Below are 20357 nucleotides of genomic sequence, written 5' to 3'. Positions count from 1 at the left end.
AAATGTGACTGCTGCCCCAAGAGAGTGCCGTATATCCGACCCTATGTTAAATTAAGCCTACTCAATAACATTTTGAGTCTGCTTAATTTTTTGTTTAGTTTTAAGATTGCATAGGTCAGGAAGATAGCACCTCTAAGGGAATAACCTGTAGCACAAGCATATTAATTGCTGCTTTTCGATGTGGCAGAAGACTTCAAGCTGCTAATTGGGTGCTTGCAAGGAGAGTTAATTTGTCATACTGAACTGCTGTTTCATGTGAGCAGTAAATTTACAAAAGCCTCTCCTGCATTTCTAACCTGCTGTCAGGCACTTTAGTTGTGCAGCTGGTAAGCCTGTTTGCAACACAGGTGCATTGATCATGCTTAAACTGCTAACAATGTCCAATGTATTGAACAAGTTGCATAAGCCCATGTTATCATCAGTGGTGTATCAGCTTTGAATATTTTGGGGCCAGATGTAGAATCCACTTTCTCCTTAACTATATTGCTCAAAGACAAATTTAGGCAGTCGTTTTTGCATTCATGTCTAAACTGGAACACTATTTTTGTAAAGAACCCGTAGTAGCTTTTTCTGATTGACAGCTCAAGCTTTTGTGGAGTATGGAATTTGGAGCAATGTTTTGTCATATTACGCGTTGCTGTTGTTATTGGAGTTTGAAGTCTTATGTGGGCAATACACTAATGTGACGCTTGAAAAAAGTGACAATGCAACACTCTAAAAACTCATAAGGTGTGGTAGAACTGCTTTCATATGGATACTATTGTGATATTCATGACTTCTGCATTTTTTGTGCTCCATACCATGAGACTCAGGAGAAAACAGTTGCCCAGCCTGTCATATTGGCTTTGAGGGGACTATACAAAAAGTGCTAAATAGCGTGACAGTTTTTGTTTTGCGTCATTGTCAAGTGACCTTAAGTCGCCATCATGTGCTAGAGTACTATGTAATGCTTGATGGTGCTACTGAAAGCTCCTCTGTCAAGGTACTTATAGCCTCAGAGCGCAGAAAGAGGTCTGAAAAAATAGGCCGCAGGAAAGTATTAACAGCTGTGTGCACATATTTTGCAGGTCTATGCTGGAAGCGGTGCCTGGGTGGAGCCACAGGTGTGGACTAGGCTCTTCCAGGCGCCATCGGACTCGATGTTCTGCCGGATGGCGGCTCAGGTGTACTGGAGCACAGAAGAGTTAAAAAACAGGAGTGTGACTGGAACGCTTTCAAACAGAAGCCTGTCTCTGGGCAAGACAGAGCCAAAGCCTGCATTGACGCCGCAGAAGCTGACTTCTCTGAAAGGTGTGTTGACCCTTTGGTGACTCTTTTGCTTTATGTCTAGCGTTGCTCAGTTAGTAAATGGCGACGTAACAATAATTTGGAACCTAAACTTCTCATCATACCTTGTGGGCTGTGAGTTTTGGTACAGAAGGAAAAATGTTTCAATGACTGCACTTCAGGATACAACTTGTCCACAGGTTATTTACAAACACTAGACAAGCAGGAAGCTGTTTGCTGGAACTGGTCACATTAAATGCATCATCATTTGCATCATCGTGTACGTGCAAAGTATGTTAATAAAACTGGAATTAAACAAATTTAGGAAGTCATGACAGACCCATTGTTCAAGGAATTTTCACCACCGGACAACACTGCTTATAGTTCACAGATCCAGAGCTGTGTCCTGTAATTAATGGCAGCTCACTCACTTTTAAAGTTATCATGTGTGCATTTTTTTCAATGCAGAACACTGCGCTATACCACAGCAGTTAATGAAGCTGGTTCTGCAGCAAGCTGTATTACTTAAACTTGTTCTTCTGCTCTTAACTAAGAATTCATTGTATTCTGCCCATAGTTATTATTGAAGCGTTAAATGTTTGTCCGTGGCAGAGCTTACAGAGATACGGAGGAGAAATTGAAGTTGGCCTAGCTGGATTTAGCTCAGCAGTTTGAGATTGAGTTCATATATTTTAAGAAGGCTTCTCATAAATTTGTTGTGGTGTGTGGAATTTAACGTCCCAAGGTTACTCAGCCTATGAGGGATGCTGTAGTAGAGTGTTCTGGAATAATTTTACATCACCAGAAGTGTTCAACCTTTACTGACATCGTCCAGCACATGGACGCCTTTTGCATTTTGCCTTCATCGAAATTGGGTGGCCGCGACTGGGTTCGAGCCTGAATACTCAGGCTCGGTTTCTGAAATCCTAACCACTAAGCAACTACAGCTAGTCCTTCTCATGAATATGTCGCAGTCTGCACTGACTACCTAAAAGCTCTTGACCGCGTCGAATCATCTCAGTAAAAAAGTTTCTACCTTGCAGAGTAACATGATGGTGCTTTTATGCTGCCACTATTTTGTCAGTTTATTGTGTAAAATGTATGTTGCCAAAGGCAAAGTGCTACAATGCACTTGTATGAACCACCAGTGGCTATTGTGTTCCAGATTGGGCTGGCCCTTAGTCACAAAGCAATTTTTCATTTGGCTATATATAATGCACTATATGCAACTTTTGAAACTGCAGTCCTTGACTGCATTGGGTTTCTTTGCTTTACTTCTTCTTTTGAGAGTTGCTTGTGGAAATTTTTGTGTAATGCCCCTCAATCCATACATTGCCCTTAATATTTATTCTTTCTGCAGCTTTGTTCCGCCTCTACATGGGGGACACAAGCCCAGAGGAGTCTGCAAAACGGCTGAAAGCGGTGCGCAAGCATCTTGCTCAGAAACTGGGTGATGTACAGCGCAAATAGTGCGCAACATAATAAAGGTGCTCAGTGAAATTTTTTGTGACTGTTATCTAGAGACACACATTTTGCTAAAAAAGTTATTGCACCATTTATTTGCAGCATGCAGAAATAATTTTCCAGTTTATCCAAGTTCTCCTTTTCAAGTATTCAGATAATCGTTTTAAGCCTGTCCAAAGATACCAGCAGGATTTTGTGTTGAAACAACGTGAAGGTGCCATGGTCATGTGTCTGCGTGAGCTTCATGCTCACGGGCCAACAGGCCTTCAGGCATGCACAAAAGCCGGCCAATACCAGTAGGCCGACACCACCAGGCCAATACCAGTAGGCCGATTCCAGTAGGCCGACACCATTAGGTCCAACACCAATAGGCCCGACAGCAATACACCCAACACCAATAGGCCCAACACCAATAGGCCCAACACCAGCAGGCCCGACACCAGCAGGGTCCCAATTTACGGATTGCCAACAGACCTACAGCCTGTTGGATTTTCTGATAGGGATGGGTTAAGGCTGGGAACAATCCAATCTCAATCACGATAGTTTGAATTTAAGGGCACAGGGTAAGGCAAAATTAGAAAAAAATAGTTTTTTTTTTCTTTTGAAATTTGAGAAGTTCCATTCTTTCTGCACATGTTCCATGATCGCACTTTCCTCAGAAAGCCATATTTCGGGATAAAAAACGCTTTTTCCGAAACCAAGTAGTCAGCGGCCACGCCCCCTTTCCGGATATCCTCCGCGTTTATCGCCAATTTTTTCAACCAAAAAGTCCACCACCTGATTTGAAAGCTTGTCTGAAATCAGCTACATATAAAAAATTGTCTGCCAACAATTGTTCAGCTCTCTTTTTTAGCCAAGATAATCCTGAGACGCTGCGCACGTTTTTTCCACGTTTCTGCAACTTTCATGCAGCTGTGTACGAGTGCTTTCCCTGCCGATGAGTATTGTACTTTGTGCCGGTGTTGGTTGTTGTTGATAAGAGGAGATGCCTAGAGGAAAGAACGCCTTCGGCAGGCGCGAATTTCACGGCAATCGTTACACTCATCGTGCAAAATCAAAAGGATGTCCACGCCCTAATGAGACGCCGAACGCCAAACGCGCCAGCTCCTCGACATCGAAGCTTTCAAGATTTTCTGTGTGCTTCCAGGAAGACGATGTGCTACAGAGCAGCAGCGAATATGCCTTAATGAACATGGACGGCATTTGTGCCGCAATTACACACAGTTGTGTGTGTAGACAGTGCGGTGGAAGGGTTGAGCTCACCGAAATTCAGACAAAGCACGTGTTTGTTAGGCTTCAAAGCACTGGACGCTGTTATTTCATTTAATGATGGTAGCATCGCATGGGCCAACGTTTTGAAGGTGTGTGGATTGAACCCAGGGCGCAGAACCATCGAGTGGCTGAGGGAAGCTGACCACAAGCGTATGTACTTTGCGGACCGGGCAACACGACAGCTGACAAAAGAGGCCCGGCAAGCAAAATTACAAGCCCAAACGTTAAACATTGACTGCGACAGTGACTACGAAGTAGGGGGCTATTAAACCAATGGCTATGAATGTGTTTGTTCGAATAAAAAATTGTTTTTCACATTTTTTTTCACTTTAGGCTCAATTATCTCGAAACAGTGTTTTTTCTTACAAAGGTACCATTATTTCCAATGTCTTTCAAGACAGACAGCTGATTTTTTTTTGCAACCATCTACATAAGTGTTGGCAACTACTGAACTAGAATTAAGCAATTTCACTCAGTAGTTTTTCCGTTATGAATTTTCAAATGTGAAAAGAAAGCCGAGATTTATGTACTACATTTAGAAATTTCATTAAAAATCAAATTTTCAACACATTTCAATTATTCTAGTTCAGTAAAAAGAGCGCAAAATTTGGAACAAAATGATATATATATATATATATTACCATGGTACACCTATTAGTTTTCGAGAAACATGTACCTCAACATGCCCTAAAATGCATGGGAAGTATAGGGCTTACCCTGCGCCCTTAAACGACGTAAACATATTACTCGGTTGGTCGTGCACCACCTTTCTACTAACCAGAAAATAATTTGCACCCTGAGCTTTGTCGGAAGGCTAGAAAGAACACTCGATTTTCGGGCTCAATTCATTCAGAAGCCATTCTAGCACATTGAAAAGAAAAACGCTTTTTGGTTTTTCATAATATGGTGGTATCAGGCTTGCATTTTTCATCCTTGCCCAGGCCAGTCAACAATACCATAATTTTTCCTCATTATACTGCACAGCGAGAAAAAATTCTGTTTTTCTGGTGTTATTTTTCCAAAACTGAAAAAATTACTTTTCGGCGCTTGATACGCTGGCTAAAACAGCAAGTTCGCCTTCTCCACTGTCACTAACCACTTCCTCGCAATTTACTGCCCAAGAAAATTAGGCCGTTTCAGTATCCCATTCGTCCTCTTAAACTTAGATAGGAACTTGCTGAGGAATATTAAATCTTCGCTTGGCAGCAGCCAACCCTTGAGCCGTTTTAGTGCACTAGAGCTACTTGATGCATCACGAGCGAAAAAGCCATTCTGTCTGCGGGTCATGCTCCGACTTGCCAACTGCCATCTGCCACGGTTGATGGTGGAGTGCGTTAGCATTTGGTTGGTCACCAGCTAAAAAAGCTTTTATGCGTCCTAGTAAAGCCTATACCTCCTAGAAATTGGAGAGAGGGATATTCAGCGCTCTGCTTTGGGAAGTGCAAGTGGGAGAGATAGGAAGGCGACAAGCTCCAGGGCGCACAGTGGGGAGAGAGTAATCACCCTTCACTTTTCTTGCGCTATTACAACGTTTTTCACGAAAGAAAAAGCCCTTGTGTCTACAGCTGAAGCCTGGTGGCGACCTGGTGAACAACAAAAACCGGCTTCCCGGCAGCTGCAGCTACATGGAGAGGACGAAACTCGTGCAAGCAAGCTGTAGCGAAGTCAAGGGTGAAGGTTGCTCGCCTGCTGCAGCCTAGTGGAAATGAGAGCAACTGCTTTCACGACAGCTGCATCCAACCGGAAAGGATGCCGCTTGCATTATATTTAAAACCGTCCTATATAACCTGTGCGCAGGGTACAACATATTAATGCAAAAACGTTAAAGTCCCCGTTGCCCCCCAAAAACGGGCATCGGTGTTTTGAGCGAAAATCACGACATGACTCTGGCAGGAGGTCCCCAGAGAGACAAATATGAAGCAGGTGGGTCACCCTCATCACGTGACCTTGCGGCATCACCAAAACCTGCACACCGGACAGAAAGCAAACTGTCTATCGTAGCAGATGGCGGTTAAATTAATGATTGATAGCATTAACACTTACCAAGTGCAAGTGATTTGGTCTATGGCGTTTAGGGTTCCAAAGCAGCGATGGAGGCGGGCTCCTTTAACGTGCACAGAATACGGGCCTCAAAGAACTTTGCCTCTATCGAAATGCGAACACTACGGCCAGAATCGGACCTGCGTGTTCCGAGTCCACAACCGACTACCATCACCACTTAGCCACCGCGGCGGCAAAGCTGTAAGTGGAGCATCTTCGGTCTAGAAGATGGCGCTTCCGTGCGGTGGCTATGCGGCATGACCGGCCCCTAGCCTTCGCAAAAAGAGTTGTTGCGCCTGTCTCAGAGTTTAAAAACGATTGAATTCCCAATCGTGAAGTGTCTACACTAGCACTGAAAGTTCTAAGTTGGCTGGAGCACCTATTAGACTCGCACCACAGTCAGTGCCACACCGAGAGTGAGTGGCGAATGGTTTCTCACGGATCTCGCACTCCCATTCACTGGATGTGCAGCAATATATTGCCCACCATGACATCTTTAGCAGCGATACAGGAAGCGGTGAAGCCGCTCGTCTCGCCACTGCTCTCTAACGTCGCTTTTCACTGCCGCTTTGGAAATTTTCGCCACCGCGCAATGCGCTTCGGCATGCAACGGCTCTGTGCGAATGCTGACCCAATGGACAGGGCTAAAGGTTCCAACAAAGCCTTCCGCAGCCGTTTTTGTTATACACGTGAAGCGGCGGTTCGCAACTCGCGGTGACACTTGGACTATCCGTTACGCCAATCAGGATCATGCTCGGGAAACCGCAGGGTGGGATGTTCCCTCGGTCGACGTGGAAGTCCGTTGACCAAATGTTTTAGGGGAATCCCCCAAGGTGGAGTAGATCTGTAATAAGGGAGTAATTACTCATTGACGTCCACCCGAGCGCAGCCATCCATTGTGTCAACTGGCGGTGCAGGCAGGGCACTTTTACTTTTCTTTTTTTTTAAGCCCTTTCTAACATATGTCGACGTTGTATGCCTCGCTGTTGCGCGCGGCGAAGCGCGACAGTCGCTGCTGCTGATTCCACGTTTTCCTCCGGCTGGTGCTATTACGGCTGCGTGTCTTCGATGGCACTCTTCGAGAAAATGCACGCCAGATGATATGTTTCTCGCATATCTTGCGCCGATGCCAAGTGGCGCGCTCGCTCGCTTGTGATGTCGCGCTCATCCGCGTCCCCTGTAGTGATAGCGCGAAACTTCTGATGGAGCTATGCGTGGTTCCATTGCAGAATGACTCCCGCAAAAAACTTTTGCTCTAAGAAGCCTAGGGCATGATGCCCTGTTTCAAACACATTTTTATTGTTTTCAGGCCTCTATTATGGAACTACCCAAGAAGACCGTCGATGTTATAGAAAATTTGAAGGGGAAACTTAAGCTACGCCTTAGGGTACGTCGCGATAGAACAATGCGTTAACTTCCACATATGCAGAAGGTCCTTCTCTACATTTATAGATCTTTTAGAGTGCTGATATCCATCCTGGCGCAATGGTGCAGCGGTTACGCGACGCGCCACTGCCCTGCGATGGGAGGTGGTCCCAGAGGTGGGTCCTTTGTGGCCCAGGTTGCTCTTCCGCGGCGACCAATCATTAATATAATTGCCACCTGCCATTATGGACCGTTTGCCCATTGTCAGGTGGGCAGGTTGGCATGTTACCGCATGATCACATGACTTAGGTGTCCCACCTGCCTCCTGTTTTGCAGTCTGGGGACCATCTGCTCGTGAGTTTCCGCTCACAGCGCCGACGCCAAAGACGACAAGTAGTAGTAGCAGTGGTTTTATACAAAATAATAAAATGAAGGAAAATATAGCCCCGGAATCTGCTGTCGATAGTGGAAGCTCATGAGCTGGGACTGCGGAAATAAGTGGATGCCAGACAGGCTGGCGAAATGAAATGAAAGAGCTGAGGGAACAGACAAAATCAATAGGGGGGAGAGAGGTCAGGAAGTATATCCAAGTATTCTATTTACAAAACCGACAACGTCGACACCGTGGTTTCTGGATGACGGGGTCTTCAACGCAATGCTGTTAATATTTTGACTATTATAACGACGCTTTTCATTCCAATAAATAAGTGCACTGAATAAATGTACACTGTATATAAGCGTTACTAATGTTCCAGATTTTTGTTTTTTATGTGCACTTTCTCGCTCCATGAAACCTTCTTTAACAAGTGTGCACGGCTGGTTCTTATCAACAGACGTAACTCTTACGGTTAACTTTAAGTACAATTTCAGCTAGCATTACATCCGGCGTCTGTGGCTCTTCTTTGGTTGATTTCTACATTTATTTCGCTCACTTTTACTGCACAGGCAAGTAATGAGGGAAACAAAAGAAGTAGTAAAATGAAAATTCTCTTTCTAGGATTCAAACTGATAATGCTATGAATTGTCTTTATTCTATAACAACGTAGTTAGGTGAGAAGACGGTGTACCTGTGTCCACCTGTTCCCTCAAAAACCACCACATGAGCTGGATGTTGATGAATGTAACCTGGATGCTTTCCTTAACCCACAAACACACTCTTTAATATGAGTCCTAACAAGATGGCGAGGCGAGTGAGTTGGATATACACACTGCATTTATGCAATAAAAGAGTAACCAGAAAAGAAGGGCTCAAGGACTCATTTGCAGATTCTTTAATTAGACTCTGCGAAAATAGGCCCACCGATGAATGATACTAGATTCAACTGATTTTTATTGGCGCTATGCGGGTTCACGTTGAGGGTATGTGATTTGAACCGTGAAACATGAATATCATAGTCGCTCGCATCAGTGACTACCATGCTTATTGTTTACTCGTTGCAAAACAGTAGTAATGTGGTGAGAGCGGCCGCTCAGTCTACGTTTTGATAGCAATAAAGGCAATTTTAGTGAATACATACGGGTATCTTTGCCTCTTTAAATGCGGCTGAGTTAAGGAGCTCGAGTCGCAGAAAATTTGACGTCGCTGTTGGCGTCGTTGGCCGCAAGAATAAAAACCACAAAAAATTCCCAAACCTTCCCAAACCACAAATTCCCAAACCACAAAATTCCCCAAAACCTTCTACGAGCTCCGGTACGATCATCTCGTTGTTTATTTAACTCCTTAAGCATACAGCGTTTGCACGGCTCCACCAATTCTTTCAATAAATCCTTCCTTCCCAGTGAGATAGAAAGCTGGAATAACCTCCCCGAACACATTGTCATTGAGTCTAATCCTTCCAGATTCAGACAGCTCCTAATCGACCACCTCCACGACAAATAATTTTTCCTGCACCCTATGTCAGCTTCCAAGCCCTGCAAACTGACCAGCCTGTTGTACTTCCAAAGTTGTAATCTGTTTTTGTTTATATTTATGCCACACTCTGTCATAACTTGATTTTTTGAACTTGTTACTCTTGTCTTTTTTCGTCTTGTTCTACTTTTTTTGTATTCTGTATTTTATAGTTTCTATATTTTTCAGTATTTCTACATTCCTTTTACATTTATACTCATGTATGACTGCTGAACACCCCAGTACCCCCCCCCCCCCCCCTTATGTAGTGGCCCTAACGGGACATTTAAGGGTTAATAAATGATTATGAAAAGGAACCTAGGGGCCGGTGGGGCACGTAGGTGCCGTTACCTAGTGGCGTCGTCACAACCTGCCCAACTAATTGTCAGCAAACAGCGCACCGTGGCAGGTGATTGTTCGCTAGTGGTTGGTCGACAAGAGAAACCTTGGTCGCACGAGTGGCACGGTGCCGTCGCCTGCCATCGAAGGGCAATGGCGCAACGCTTAACCGCTGTGCCCTTCGCCAGGAGTGGTATGAGGACTGCAGCGGATTATGATTGTTAAGAGTAGAATGACAAACATATGCTAAAATCCTTAAAGCTATCGCGTCATACCCTTAAGGTGGGGCGTAACCCCCGTATTCACAAACCACACTTGCCTTTACCTTTAGCGCCCCTTCACTTTTCTACTCCTTAACGCGTTTCAGAAACAGACCTTACCCTTAACGGTCCCCTTTAGCCCAACTTAAAATTCAGGTAAAGGGAGCCATTTAAGGTGCCAACCCAGGCACCTTTAACTGCTCCTTACCACAATTCAACATGGCGGCGTGCTACGATGACGACTTCAGTGATGCTGAATTCCAATGGCAGATCGAGACCGCTCCGTCGGATTGCATACGGAGCGCGTCGGAGCGCGTAGATTTGCCACCTCCCATTTTGCGATTGGAATGCCAGTGCTCCCTCGGGAGCGCGATGCCAGCGCCGCAGCGGCGAGCCGCGGAAACTAGGCGCGCCGCCGGAGCGGACGCCCTGCTAGCTTCGTGTTCGAGTGCGACAGGAGTTGCGCGAGGCGCGATCTCCGCGTTGACAGACGCCGTCTCGGCGAAACAAAAAGGAGGTAGTACGAAGGCCGTAATGTAAAACCAAAACCAAAGCGTATGTACAGGATGGTCCACTCTCCGTGAACACGCGACTATGCGGCCGCGGTCTTCGGAGAGCCAGTGAGTCTGTCCCTACCGTTCACGAAAGAAGTGGCGGACGACGCGCAGGCAAGTTGCTCGCTGCTCGATTTTCCAGCCTTGCGACTGCCAGACGCAAGCCGCTGAACCAATCAGCGAGACAGTCGAGCTTTCGGCAACGACGCCGCCCGCGGACACGCCGAGCGACGAACTGCCGAGCGACGAACTGCGCTGCCCCCCGGCAATCGTTTCTCCCTGGCTGCCCTAGTCGTCGCTAAGCCTAACTGTTTTTCATCGATGCCGCAGCTGAGGGCGATTCGGAATTGGTCAGCGTCCGGAGACCTTGTAAATGTGTCCCAGCCGACAGTTTCCCGGATTGTAACTCGATTGTCGAACATGATTGTCGAACCGACGTCGAGATGCAAACACTCGCAAAAGAGGCGGCCGACGTGAAATTAACAAGCACATTATTGTGACGGCTATACTACAGGGTGGCCTGCAAAAGAAGAAAAAATGTCAAAATTGGAAAATTGTTTGCCTAAAATCTCTGATGGTTACTTGCAAGCGTGCTAGGAGACATTTTTATTCACTTTTTGTCGTAGGAATAAATTATACGTGTATCTCCAGATGATTCCAACATAAAAACGCGAGTAGCCTCGCTCCCATATCACCAACATTTTCGGTTAGGAGCCCCTTTCCGTAAGGCGCCCTTAAAATCGCGTAAGGTTGGTTTTTGAGGCTGACTTCAGCCTTATCTTACGTTTCAACTTAGGCCGTCCTTGCCGAAGGCCCACTTAACGCTTTAAGGAAAGGAACATTTGTGAATACGGGGGTAATGTCCCCTCTTATTTCTGTTATTTTTAAGCTGTCTACGATGACATTAGAATACCTTCCTGCTCCATGAATTGCAATCGTAATTGTTCTGCAATGGATCGTGTTTCGCTACTATATTTTACGCCAAATTTGTTTTGTCTCCCATCCACTCTACTTGATAAACCAGTAACCGTGACATATAAAATTCAAAACATGCGAATTGAATAAGCGATCAGTGCAAAACTCCATTATCAGGAAACAAAAATTGTGCCCTTAATAATGGGTCATGCATAAAGCACGCTTTTCTGGGAAGCAACTACCTTTCTTCTAAGAAATCATAAACACCATGTATCAAATGTTGCAAGGGTTACTCGAATACTCACCGTACGGAACCCAGGATAGGTGTCTGGGCTCGAATACGCTGATCTGCATGCAAGAGGGTGGCGTCTGTGTGGCGTCGCGCTCGTTATTGCCCCAGGGCTTCAACGGTTGTGGCTTCTTGTAACGCAGGTCTCCTATCGGTGGCTGGGCGAAGGGGATTCCGGTGAAGGCGTGGACACTGATGCCATGTACGGCCGTGTGTGTTGCGCCGCGTATTTTACCAGCAGCTATAGAAACCACGGGATTACTTTCATCAGCGTGTTCAGCATTACACGGTGTTTCTTCGAGATTAAACCAGGCAATAAGAATGAAGGCAGCAAAAAACGAAATCAGGCCTAAAACTGCTGACATCCTCATGAAATGAATAGCGCGGTGGAACTGGCTAGCTCATGAAAGCCCAACTCCGAATGTTTGCCGGAAATACGGCACCTGCGTTCAGGGTGCTTGACCAAGCACAGCGACTGGTGACTATTCAGTGCACAAGTATAAATCCGGTATTTTTTTCATTTGAGCTGGATTTGTATTGGTTTTGTTTTTTGCGGCGATAAATACTGCAACTTCTAAAGATTTGTGCTTGTTTTAAAGCTTCCGCACCATTTTTAACCGCAGCATGGGTCTGTCAAGTTCACTGATCTGGCCTGCCCCAGGAGCCCCTTTTGTAGGTAGTAAAAGCAGAAAACTGATTGCAGCATTTCACAAGGCATCTGATCTCCTCAATAGGAAAAAAATGAATAGATGTTAAAACTAGGTCAAGATGGGATACATACGCGTCGCATAAGAGGATCAATGAGCAAAATTTACATATCTTTTAGGCTGCGGCGCACTAAGGCTGCGAAATGCCTACAAGTTGTTGTCCAGGAGCATTTTGCAGGGAAGAGCTGGCATATGCTCTGAGAATTGTAAACCACGTCGCACTAAGCCTCGAGAGAGAGAGAGAGAGAGAGAGAGAGAGAAACTTTTTTATCGCAAGTGTGCTTAGACCCCCCTTGGGTCCCTGGACCACCGCACGTCCCACTCTATGTCGGAACGTTCATGTGGTGTTTGTTCATGACGTCGGCACCCCGAAGCACCGCAGCCAGCTGCGATGGAGGGTCCAGAGACGAGAGCACGACCTGCGAGTCCTCCCAGCTTGATAGGGCGGGTTGTCCCTGCGGGGGAGCATCAGCAGGGCAGCCGAAAAGGATGTGGGAGAGTGTGGCGTGAGGGTCGCCGCACAGGGAGCATGCAGGGGAGGTGCCACTGTAGTGAGATAGCAGCTGAGGGGATGAGAGGGCGTTCTCTCTCACTAAGCCTCGAGGAATGGTAAACTCAGGATACGAGCGCTGCTGCTGCGCGAATCTGCTGGCGCTTACCGGTCCTAAGAAAGCATCGTCGTCTTCCTCTTCGGGTGCTGCGTCGACGGCGGATCGCGACAAACAATCTGCATCGGAATGCTATCGGCCACATTCGTAGACTACAGTTATGTCTAAAACTTGAAGACGCAGGCTCCAACGAACAAGGCGGCCGGAGGGATCTTTCAAATTGGCTATCCAGGAGACAGCATGGTAATCGCTCACAACCTTGAATGGTCGTCCATACAGTGGGTGGTGAAATTTCGATGTGGCCAAATAATGGCGAGACATTCTTTCTCGGTCTTCCAATAGTTGGCTTCGGCTTTTGACAGTGAACGGCTTGCTTGCGCGATAACTTTCTCCTGCCTGCCATTTTTCTGGACGAGGACCGCTCCTAAGCCCACACTGCTTGCATCGGTATGAATTTCGGTTTCGGTGTTTTCATCAAAATGCCCAAGCATGGGATGGGACTCTAAGTGGAGCGTAAGTTCTTTGAAAGCTTCCATTTGCGGCGTTTCCCATCCTTTCCCAAGGCACGTCAGCCTTAGTAAGTTGGGTCAAAGGTTCAGCGATGCGCGAAAAGTTCTTGACGAATCGCTGGTAATAAGCGCACAATCCAAGGAATCTGCGTATAGCTTTCTTGTCATTAGACTGTGGAAACTCTGCGATCGCAGCCGTCTTCTGAGGCTCTGGGCGAACTCCATCCTTGCTTACAACGTGACCAAGGAACAGCAGCTCCTCGAAGGCGAAGTGGCACTTCTCTGGTTTCAGTGTTAGGCCTGAAGACGATTGTTTCCAGTATTATCCGAAGCCTTCTGAGGTGGTCTTCAAAGCTTGAGGAGAAGACAACGACGTCATCTAAGTAGACTAGACATATTTTCTACTTCAAGCATGCGAGCACCATATTCATTACTCGCTGGAACGTCGCTGGGTCAGAGCAGAGGCCGAATGGCATCAACCTGAACTCGAAGAGTCCGTCTGGCGTGATGAATGCAGTATTCTCGCGATCTCTTTCGTCGACTTCAATTTGCCGGTAGCCGCTCTTCTCTCCATCGATGAGAAGTACTTAGCGTTGCACAGCCGATCCAATGTGTCGTGAATGCGGGGGAGGTGGTAGCCACCATCCATCTTCGTAATGCTCCTCAGGCGGCGGTAGTCGACGAAAAAGGGATGGGTGCCGCCTTTATTTTTCATTAGAATGGCTGGTGCTTCCCAGGGTCTCCTCGATGGCTGGATCACGTCGTCACGAGGCATTTCCTCAACTTGCTTGCGGATAGCTTTGTGCTCTAGAAGCGATACGCGGTAGGGGCTCTTCCGCAGTGGTCGGGCGTGTTCGTATGTTACAATGCGGTGGTTGGCAAGCCGGGTTGGTGGTATATTTGATTCTGATGAGAAGCAATCGCCGTGCCTTTGAAGGAGACTGCGTATTTGGTCTTGTCTGCTCCGGGGTAAAGCTGGGTTGATAATAAACGTTGGTTGATGGCCTTGGTCAGATGGTTTTACGGGCTGGTCAGCTAGGGAATATGTCTCTAATGTCTGCAAATATGTCTCTGATGTCGTTTCGAAAAGCAACCGTCTTATCTTTGTTTATATGCCGGTATTCTTCGCTCACGTTGGTTAGCAGCACCTGGGCTTAGCCATTTCGAATTTCGGCGACTCCCCTTGCGACGCCCAGCCCTCGATCCAGGAGTAATTGGGTGTTCCCCTCGACGATGCTTTCGACAGTTTTGATGTCTCTAGTGCCTATGCAGGCGATGACACCGGCACGTTAATGCTTCGTAGCAGGTATGGCTTTGTCCGTAAAAAAAACCTTCTAACGAAGCTGTTAATTTGGGCTGACCTGCGCCCGCAAAAGAACTAAACAGCACGGCAGCGGCATGGAAAGAGAAGTTTATTTTGTTCGATGTCAACAAAAATACAAAACATAACTGTTGAACTCAGTGGTCTAAACATCCAAACACATGCGCAATGACGCATCACTGAGCACGTCAGTAGGGCAGTAATAAGGCCGACACTCGACCGCCGCGCGGGACGATGAAGTATGGCGACCATTTGCGCAAAACCTCTGCCTCGCTCATTGAGAGTGCGTCCACGCATGCTTGCTCAAAGAGGCGCGTTCGCCGGCCCTGCAACATTGGACACATTGTTCTTAGCGGACGCCCATTTAAGGAAGCCACTCCCCGCTGCCGCCACAAAACGAACATGCCGACACACAAGAGCATATTTGCAAACACTTGGGGCGAGCTAGAGCGAGCTTCCAGGCGGGTTACAAACATGCGTGACACCAGTATCCAAAAGGTGCGCGTCACTACACAGTCGAACATTGGGTGCTGCAATGTTTCTAAGAGAGCGCATTGCGGGCATCAGGCGGAGGGCGCCACGCCCCATGCCGCAAGGCGGTCTCTGGAGGGCAGGACCCGCCAGACTCGCAACCAGCTGAAGTCCTTGATATCTGCAGGAAGTGCAGCTAAGGTCAGTTGGCGCCAGCGCGCCCGTCTCGTTTTCTGGAGTTGTTCACGGGTCAGCTGAGCGACTGTTAGTGCCACACATATCCTGGAGGGCGGTGTTTCATCAATATCCAGATCGTGCACGCTGGCAGTCAACGACGCCAGTGTGCGTAACACGTTAACGAAAAATTCGGGCGGCTGCTCGGCTGTACGCCCAACCACGTGTTGCGAAAAAAACACGTTACGCGCTTTACCCAGATGTATGCGAGGAGTGTTCTCCCGGGATAGTCTGGGTTGCACACAAGATAGCGTACTCCTCGCAAGGCAAGCACATTACACATCGTGCGGTTGCAAGGTATACTGAACCCACCCATGTACCACGGATGGCGAATGAACAACCGTGACACAAGTTAGGTTTTGCCACCCCAAACGAAAGAGCCACAAGCCGTGCTTAGCCTGCATGCTAACGTGCGCGGTGGATTACCGACGCGGTCGACAAGAGAACATGCGGATAGGACAATGGAATTCACTATATAGCTGCGCTCTGCCATCGAAAGGCGGAAAGTTGACGCCACCGAGAGGCGTCTCTCAGCGTTCGTGCGGAGGTTAGTCCAGGTTTCGCGGGCTAATTCTCTGCTTGCGAATACTATTCGCAGGACTTTCACTCCCTGCACCCACTCCACCTCACCCGCAAGGTTCAGTTTGAAGGTGCCAATCCTTAGCGCCTTTCTTTTTCTCCTGTTCAATAGGGCCCCGGATATCTCACTATACTCGTGAAATAGCAGCGAAAAAGCGGCGTAGCTATCCTCGTCTTTGACAAAAAGCGACACGTCGTCGGAGTAGGCCGAAACTTTGATTTGGCCCTATCCAGGCAGAGGGAAGCCGCGTATGGATGTGCTGTCGAAAATATGCCGGATGAGTGGATCCAGGCGTAACACGAGGAGCGTTGAGGAGAGAGGGCATCCTTACCTTAGGCTCGTCTATCCGTTTACGGATAGACGAGCGAAAAGCATTTGAAAGCAGGCGAAAGCATTCGAACGGTTAGAACACTCGTATCTAACCGCAAATTGTCAACAGGCTGCGCTTACTTTACGCAGACCTGAACACTCGAAGAGTGTTCCAACGGTTCGAATGCTTTCGCCTGGTCGAGCGAAACAAATCACCCGATGAAGCCCGTCCTGCTGGCAAATCTGAACAGGTCTCTTGTGAGCGCCAATGCAGCATACACAGAGCGGTCAGGCACGCTGCTGGTTTGAGCCGGGTTAATTAGGTCAGGCCGAGCCGTCCGCATTCTTCTGTTGAATAATGAGGCGACGATTTTGTAGTCTGCGTTTAAGAGGCTTACGGGCCGCCATGCTTGGGGGTTGGAGGGGTCACCGCCTGCTTTTGGATGAGTATAATGCGGTATTCGCGGAAAGCGTTGGGCCGTAATCCATCCCCGAGGAAGCCGTTGACCATCTTCAGCAGCGCTTCTTGGATCTCGTAAACAAAAGTTTAATAAAAACTGGTTGGAATGCCGTCTAGACCGGGGGCCGAGGCTGCATTCATACTTTGCAAGGTCGCATGCAGCTCTTGGCTTCTGGCTGGTGCGCAAAGGTTTTTATGCAGCTCTTCTTCTACACATGGCAAGTTTTCAAAAAGACCTTTGTAGAAGCCCGTCATAGCCTTCTTGAAGATGTAGCCAGATGCCTGTAGAGAGCAGGTCCGAGAAGTGGCTTTCGCAGATGGTGCTGATACCGGACGTGGTTTTGCTTTGTGTGCCGTCTGGGAGTGCTACAAATGGCACAGTAACGGGAGCGAATTCCTCTGCCGTGACTGCGCCTACTGTCGTAGTACAGCCGGGTCTGGTATAGGCCGCCCGAGCTGGTGTGCGCGACTAGCTGCCCTTGATGACTGGCAGAGTGACACGTGGTAGCGTGCTATAAGTAGGCTGAGATAATCGCTCATAGGCAGGGGTTTATAAAAACGATGCCAACACCACAGATATGAGAATCAGTCAACAAAAAATAAGCAAAAACAAAAACCTGGTGGTGAAATTCAGCAGATCAAGTGAAGTAGGGAAATTGCATGCCTGTAAAAACAGGATGTCGATGCCCCTAGCCCTGACAAAGTGCATCACCTCTCTCTGTCTGTCAGCGGATTGAAATCCCCGAACATTCAGGGAGAGGCGATGCATAACCGCCATGACTGCAAGAGCACCAACGGCATACCATACAACGTAAACAACATAAAGAGCGGTGCCATGGTCGGCGCTTGACGCGCGCTGCATTTTCTTTACAAGAACGTTCGTTATGGGGCCCTTCGGTTCCCATGATTGATGGTGGGCATGTTTATAGTCAGGTCTGATAATGTCCATCTTTTCTGGGTCGTCGGCGCTTCTGGCCTCGCTCACCGCTTGCTGCGTGGTCTTGGCGACGCTCCCAGCTGAAGCCGACGCCGACGCCAGGGTCGCCGACGGGAGGGTGTGGCTAGCTGGTGACGGGAATCGCGCGTCTTCCGCACCTCGAGGAGACATCGGCCCTGACGCCTGCCCGCACGTCAAGTCGCCTGTCGGGCGATGTGGCGCGCCTCTGTCCGGTAACTCCTCCAGGTCGTCCGACGTCATGCTCGACTCGTCGCCGCTGCTTACGGTGTCGTAGGTCTCTGTGCCTGGAGGCGGTGGCAAGGGCTCGGCGAAAACTGCAGTGAATGCCTCCACCTCGTTAGAAGGTGGCCCCTCGTGCTACTCTTTCCCGGGCACCTCCGTCGCGGGGGCGGACTCGGGCTCCCTCGTGTGGCTGGTCGTAGGGTCCGCGTCGGCAACCGGCGTCCGGACGGCTGGTGTGCTCCGCATTTCTGTGGCCACGTTGTCCATGACCGGGCCTCTCCTCGAGGCGGCGGCAGCCGCATAGGACCGTGGCCGCAGGCAGTCCGCTGTGGCGTGGCTTCCACCACAGCGCCTGCAAACCGCTCCGCATCCGGCCGTGTCGTGGCCGAACACCTCGCAGCGAGCGCACCACGGCGTTCGACACGTCGCGCCGATATGGCTGCCCTGCCCGCAGCGGGAACATACCTTCCGGTCGCCTCGGTAGTCAAACATGACGCGGTGGCCCTGGACGGTCAGGAAGTTCGGCACCGCCTGCTTCATTTACATCCGGACCACGAGCGTCCCGTTGGCGACGTGACGACGGCCCTTGGAGACGGGATGGCTGATCTCCAGCACCTTGCCGTAGGATAAGCTGTTTCACCTTTTCGATAGTGAGTCAACCCCAGCTGCGGAGTTGGTTTCAGGGACAACGCCGCCGATGCATCAGTGCCGCTGCCAGCGCCGCGTCTCCCAAGAACAGCGGCACACGAAAAGCCGTCACGTGGACCACGGCGGGACCCGCGCAGGCTACTGGGACGGAGGTGCCGTTCAGGTTGAAGGCGCCTTCCACGAGCATCTACTACGCCGCCGCAGCCGAGGCCACGGCGACGCAGAACCTCATGCCTCCATGGTGCTGGAGGCTCTCTAGCCTTTTCAGGCCGTCAACCGACTCGATGCCGTCAACGATGTCGTCAGCCGTCGCGTCGGAAGTAACTGTGAGCACGAAGCAGCGCGCCTTTGGGGGCGGCACACGGAACACCAGAGCGGCAGCTCGTCCCGGGCCTCCCATGACGTCACGGGCGGCCGACTGGGATGCTGTTTGCACGAAGGAAACGACGTTTGGCCGAAAACCGGCAAAGGCAAGGCCCCTGGGCTGGGAGGCTGGTTGCGGAACCTCCGGGTCGCAGTGGATACAGGGCCCGCCTGCACTTGTTGTCGAAACTTATCTGCAAGACAGAGCCTAAAAAAACTTTGCAGAGTCTGGGCGAGCTCGAGCGTGGAAAGAGAAGTTTATTTTTTTCGATGGCAACAAAAATACAAAACAAAACGGCTGAACTCACAGGTCTGATCATACAAGCACATGCGCAGTACCGCTGCACTGAGCGCGTCAGTAGGGCAGTAATGAGGCCGACACTCGACCGCCGCGCAGGACGATGACGTATGTCGACCATTTGCGCAAAAAGCCAGCCTCGCTCATTGACGGAGCGTCCACGCATGCTTGCTCAAAGAGGCGCGTGCGGAGGAGCTGCAACACTGTAAACATTGTTCTTTGCGGACGCCCATTTAAGGAAGCCACTCCACGCTGACGCCACAAAACGAACATGCCGACACACAAGAGCATATTTGCAAACACTTGGGGCGAGCTAGAGCGAGCTTCCAGGCGGGTTAAAAACATGCGTGCCACTAGTATCCAAAAGGTGCGCGCAACTACACACTCAAAAATTGCATGCTGCCAAGTTTCAAGGAGACCGCACTGCGGGCATCGGGCGGAGGGCGCCACGCCCCACGCCGCAAGGCGGTCTCTTGTGGGCAGGACCCGCCAGCCTCGAAGCCAGCCGAAGTCCCTGGCATCTGCAAGAAGTGCAGCTGAGGCCAGTTGGAGCCAGCGCGCCGGTCTCGATTTCTGGAGTTGTTCGCGGGTCAGCTCAGGGACCGTTAGTGCTTCACACATCCTGGAGGGCGGGGTTTCATCAACATCCCGATCGGGCACCCTGACAGTCAACGACGCCAGTGTGCGACGCACGTTAACGAAAAATATGGCGGCTGCTCGGCTGCAGGGCCAACAACGTGTTGTGTAAAAAACACGTTACGCTCTGTACCCAGAAAGTATGCGAGGAGTGTTCTCCCGGGATAGTCTGGGTTGCGTACAAGATCTCGTACTCTTCGCAAGGCCAGCACGTTACACATTGTGCGGATGCAAGGTATACTGAACCGACCCATGTACGATGGAAATCGCATGAACAACCGTGACACAAGTTCGGTTTTCCCCGCCCAAACGAAAGAGCCACATGCCGTGGTTAGCCTGGGAGCAAACGTACGCGGCGGATTTGCGACGCGGGCGACCAAG

General features: G+C 49.2%; 1 protein-coding gene and 1 pseudogene across 1 annotated transcript; one reads left to right on the top strand and one right to left on the bottom strand.

The window, feature by feature from the left end:
* Positions 1-17959, bottom strand: part of LOC149328657 (acetylcholinesterase-1-like) — a 34699-nt pseudogene extending 16740 nt beyond the window's left edge.
* On the top strand, positions 947-2753 carry LOC149328658 (BEN domain-containing protein 5-like). The gene is made up of 3 exons (XM_089561136.1): positions 947-982; positions 1068-1290; positions 2627-2753. Exons 1-3 carry the CDS (start codon positions 947-949, stop codon positions 2734-2736), a joined length of 369 nt encoding a protein of 122 aa, XP_089417262.1. The 3' UTR covers positions 2737-2753.
* Positions 17960-20357: the final 2398 nt, after the last annotated feature.

The sequence above is a fragment of the Amblyomma mixtum genome, chromosome 9, assembly GCF_055824585.1.
Source record: "Amblyomma mixtum isolate Tamu chromosome 9, ASM5582458v1, whole genome shotgun sequence".
Lineage (NCBI taxonomy): Eukaryota > Metazoa > Arthropoda > Arachnida > Ixodida > Ixodidae > Amblyomma > Amblyomma mixtum.
The sequence above is the reverse complement of the archived record's forward strand: the minus strand, read 5'-3'. Positions and strand labels throughout refer to the sequence as shown.

Bases quoted from the DNA above. Each gene is read 5' to 3' on its own strand.
- LOC149328658 (XM_089561136.1), top strand. From the start codon at position 947: ATGCTTGATGGTGCTACTGAAAGCTCCTCTGTCAAG. The intron at 983-1,067 runs GTACTTATAGCC...CATATTTTGCAG, and splicing joins CTGAAAGCTCCTCTGTCAAG to GTCTATGCTGGAAGCGGTGC. The intron at 1,291-2,626 runs GTGTGTTGACCC...TTCTTTCTGCAG, and splicing joins GAAGCTGACTTCTCTGAAAG to CTTTGTTCCGCCTCTACATG.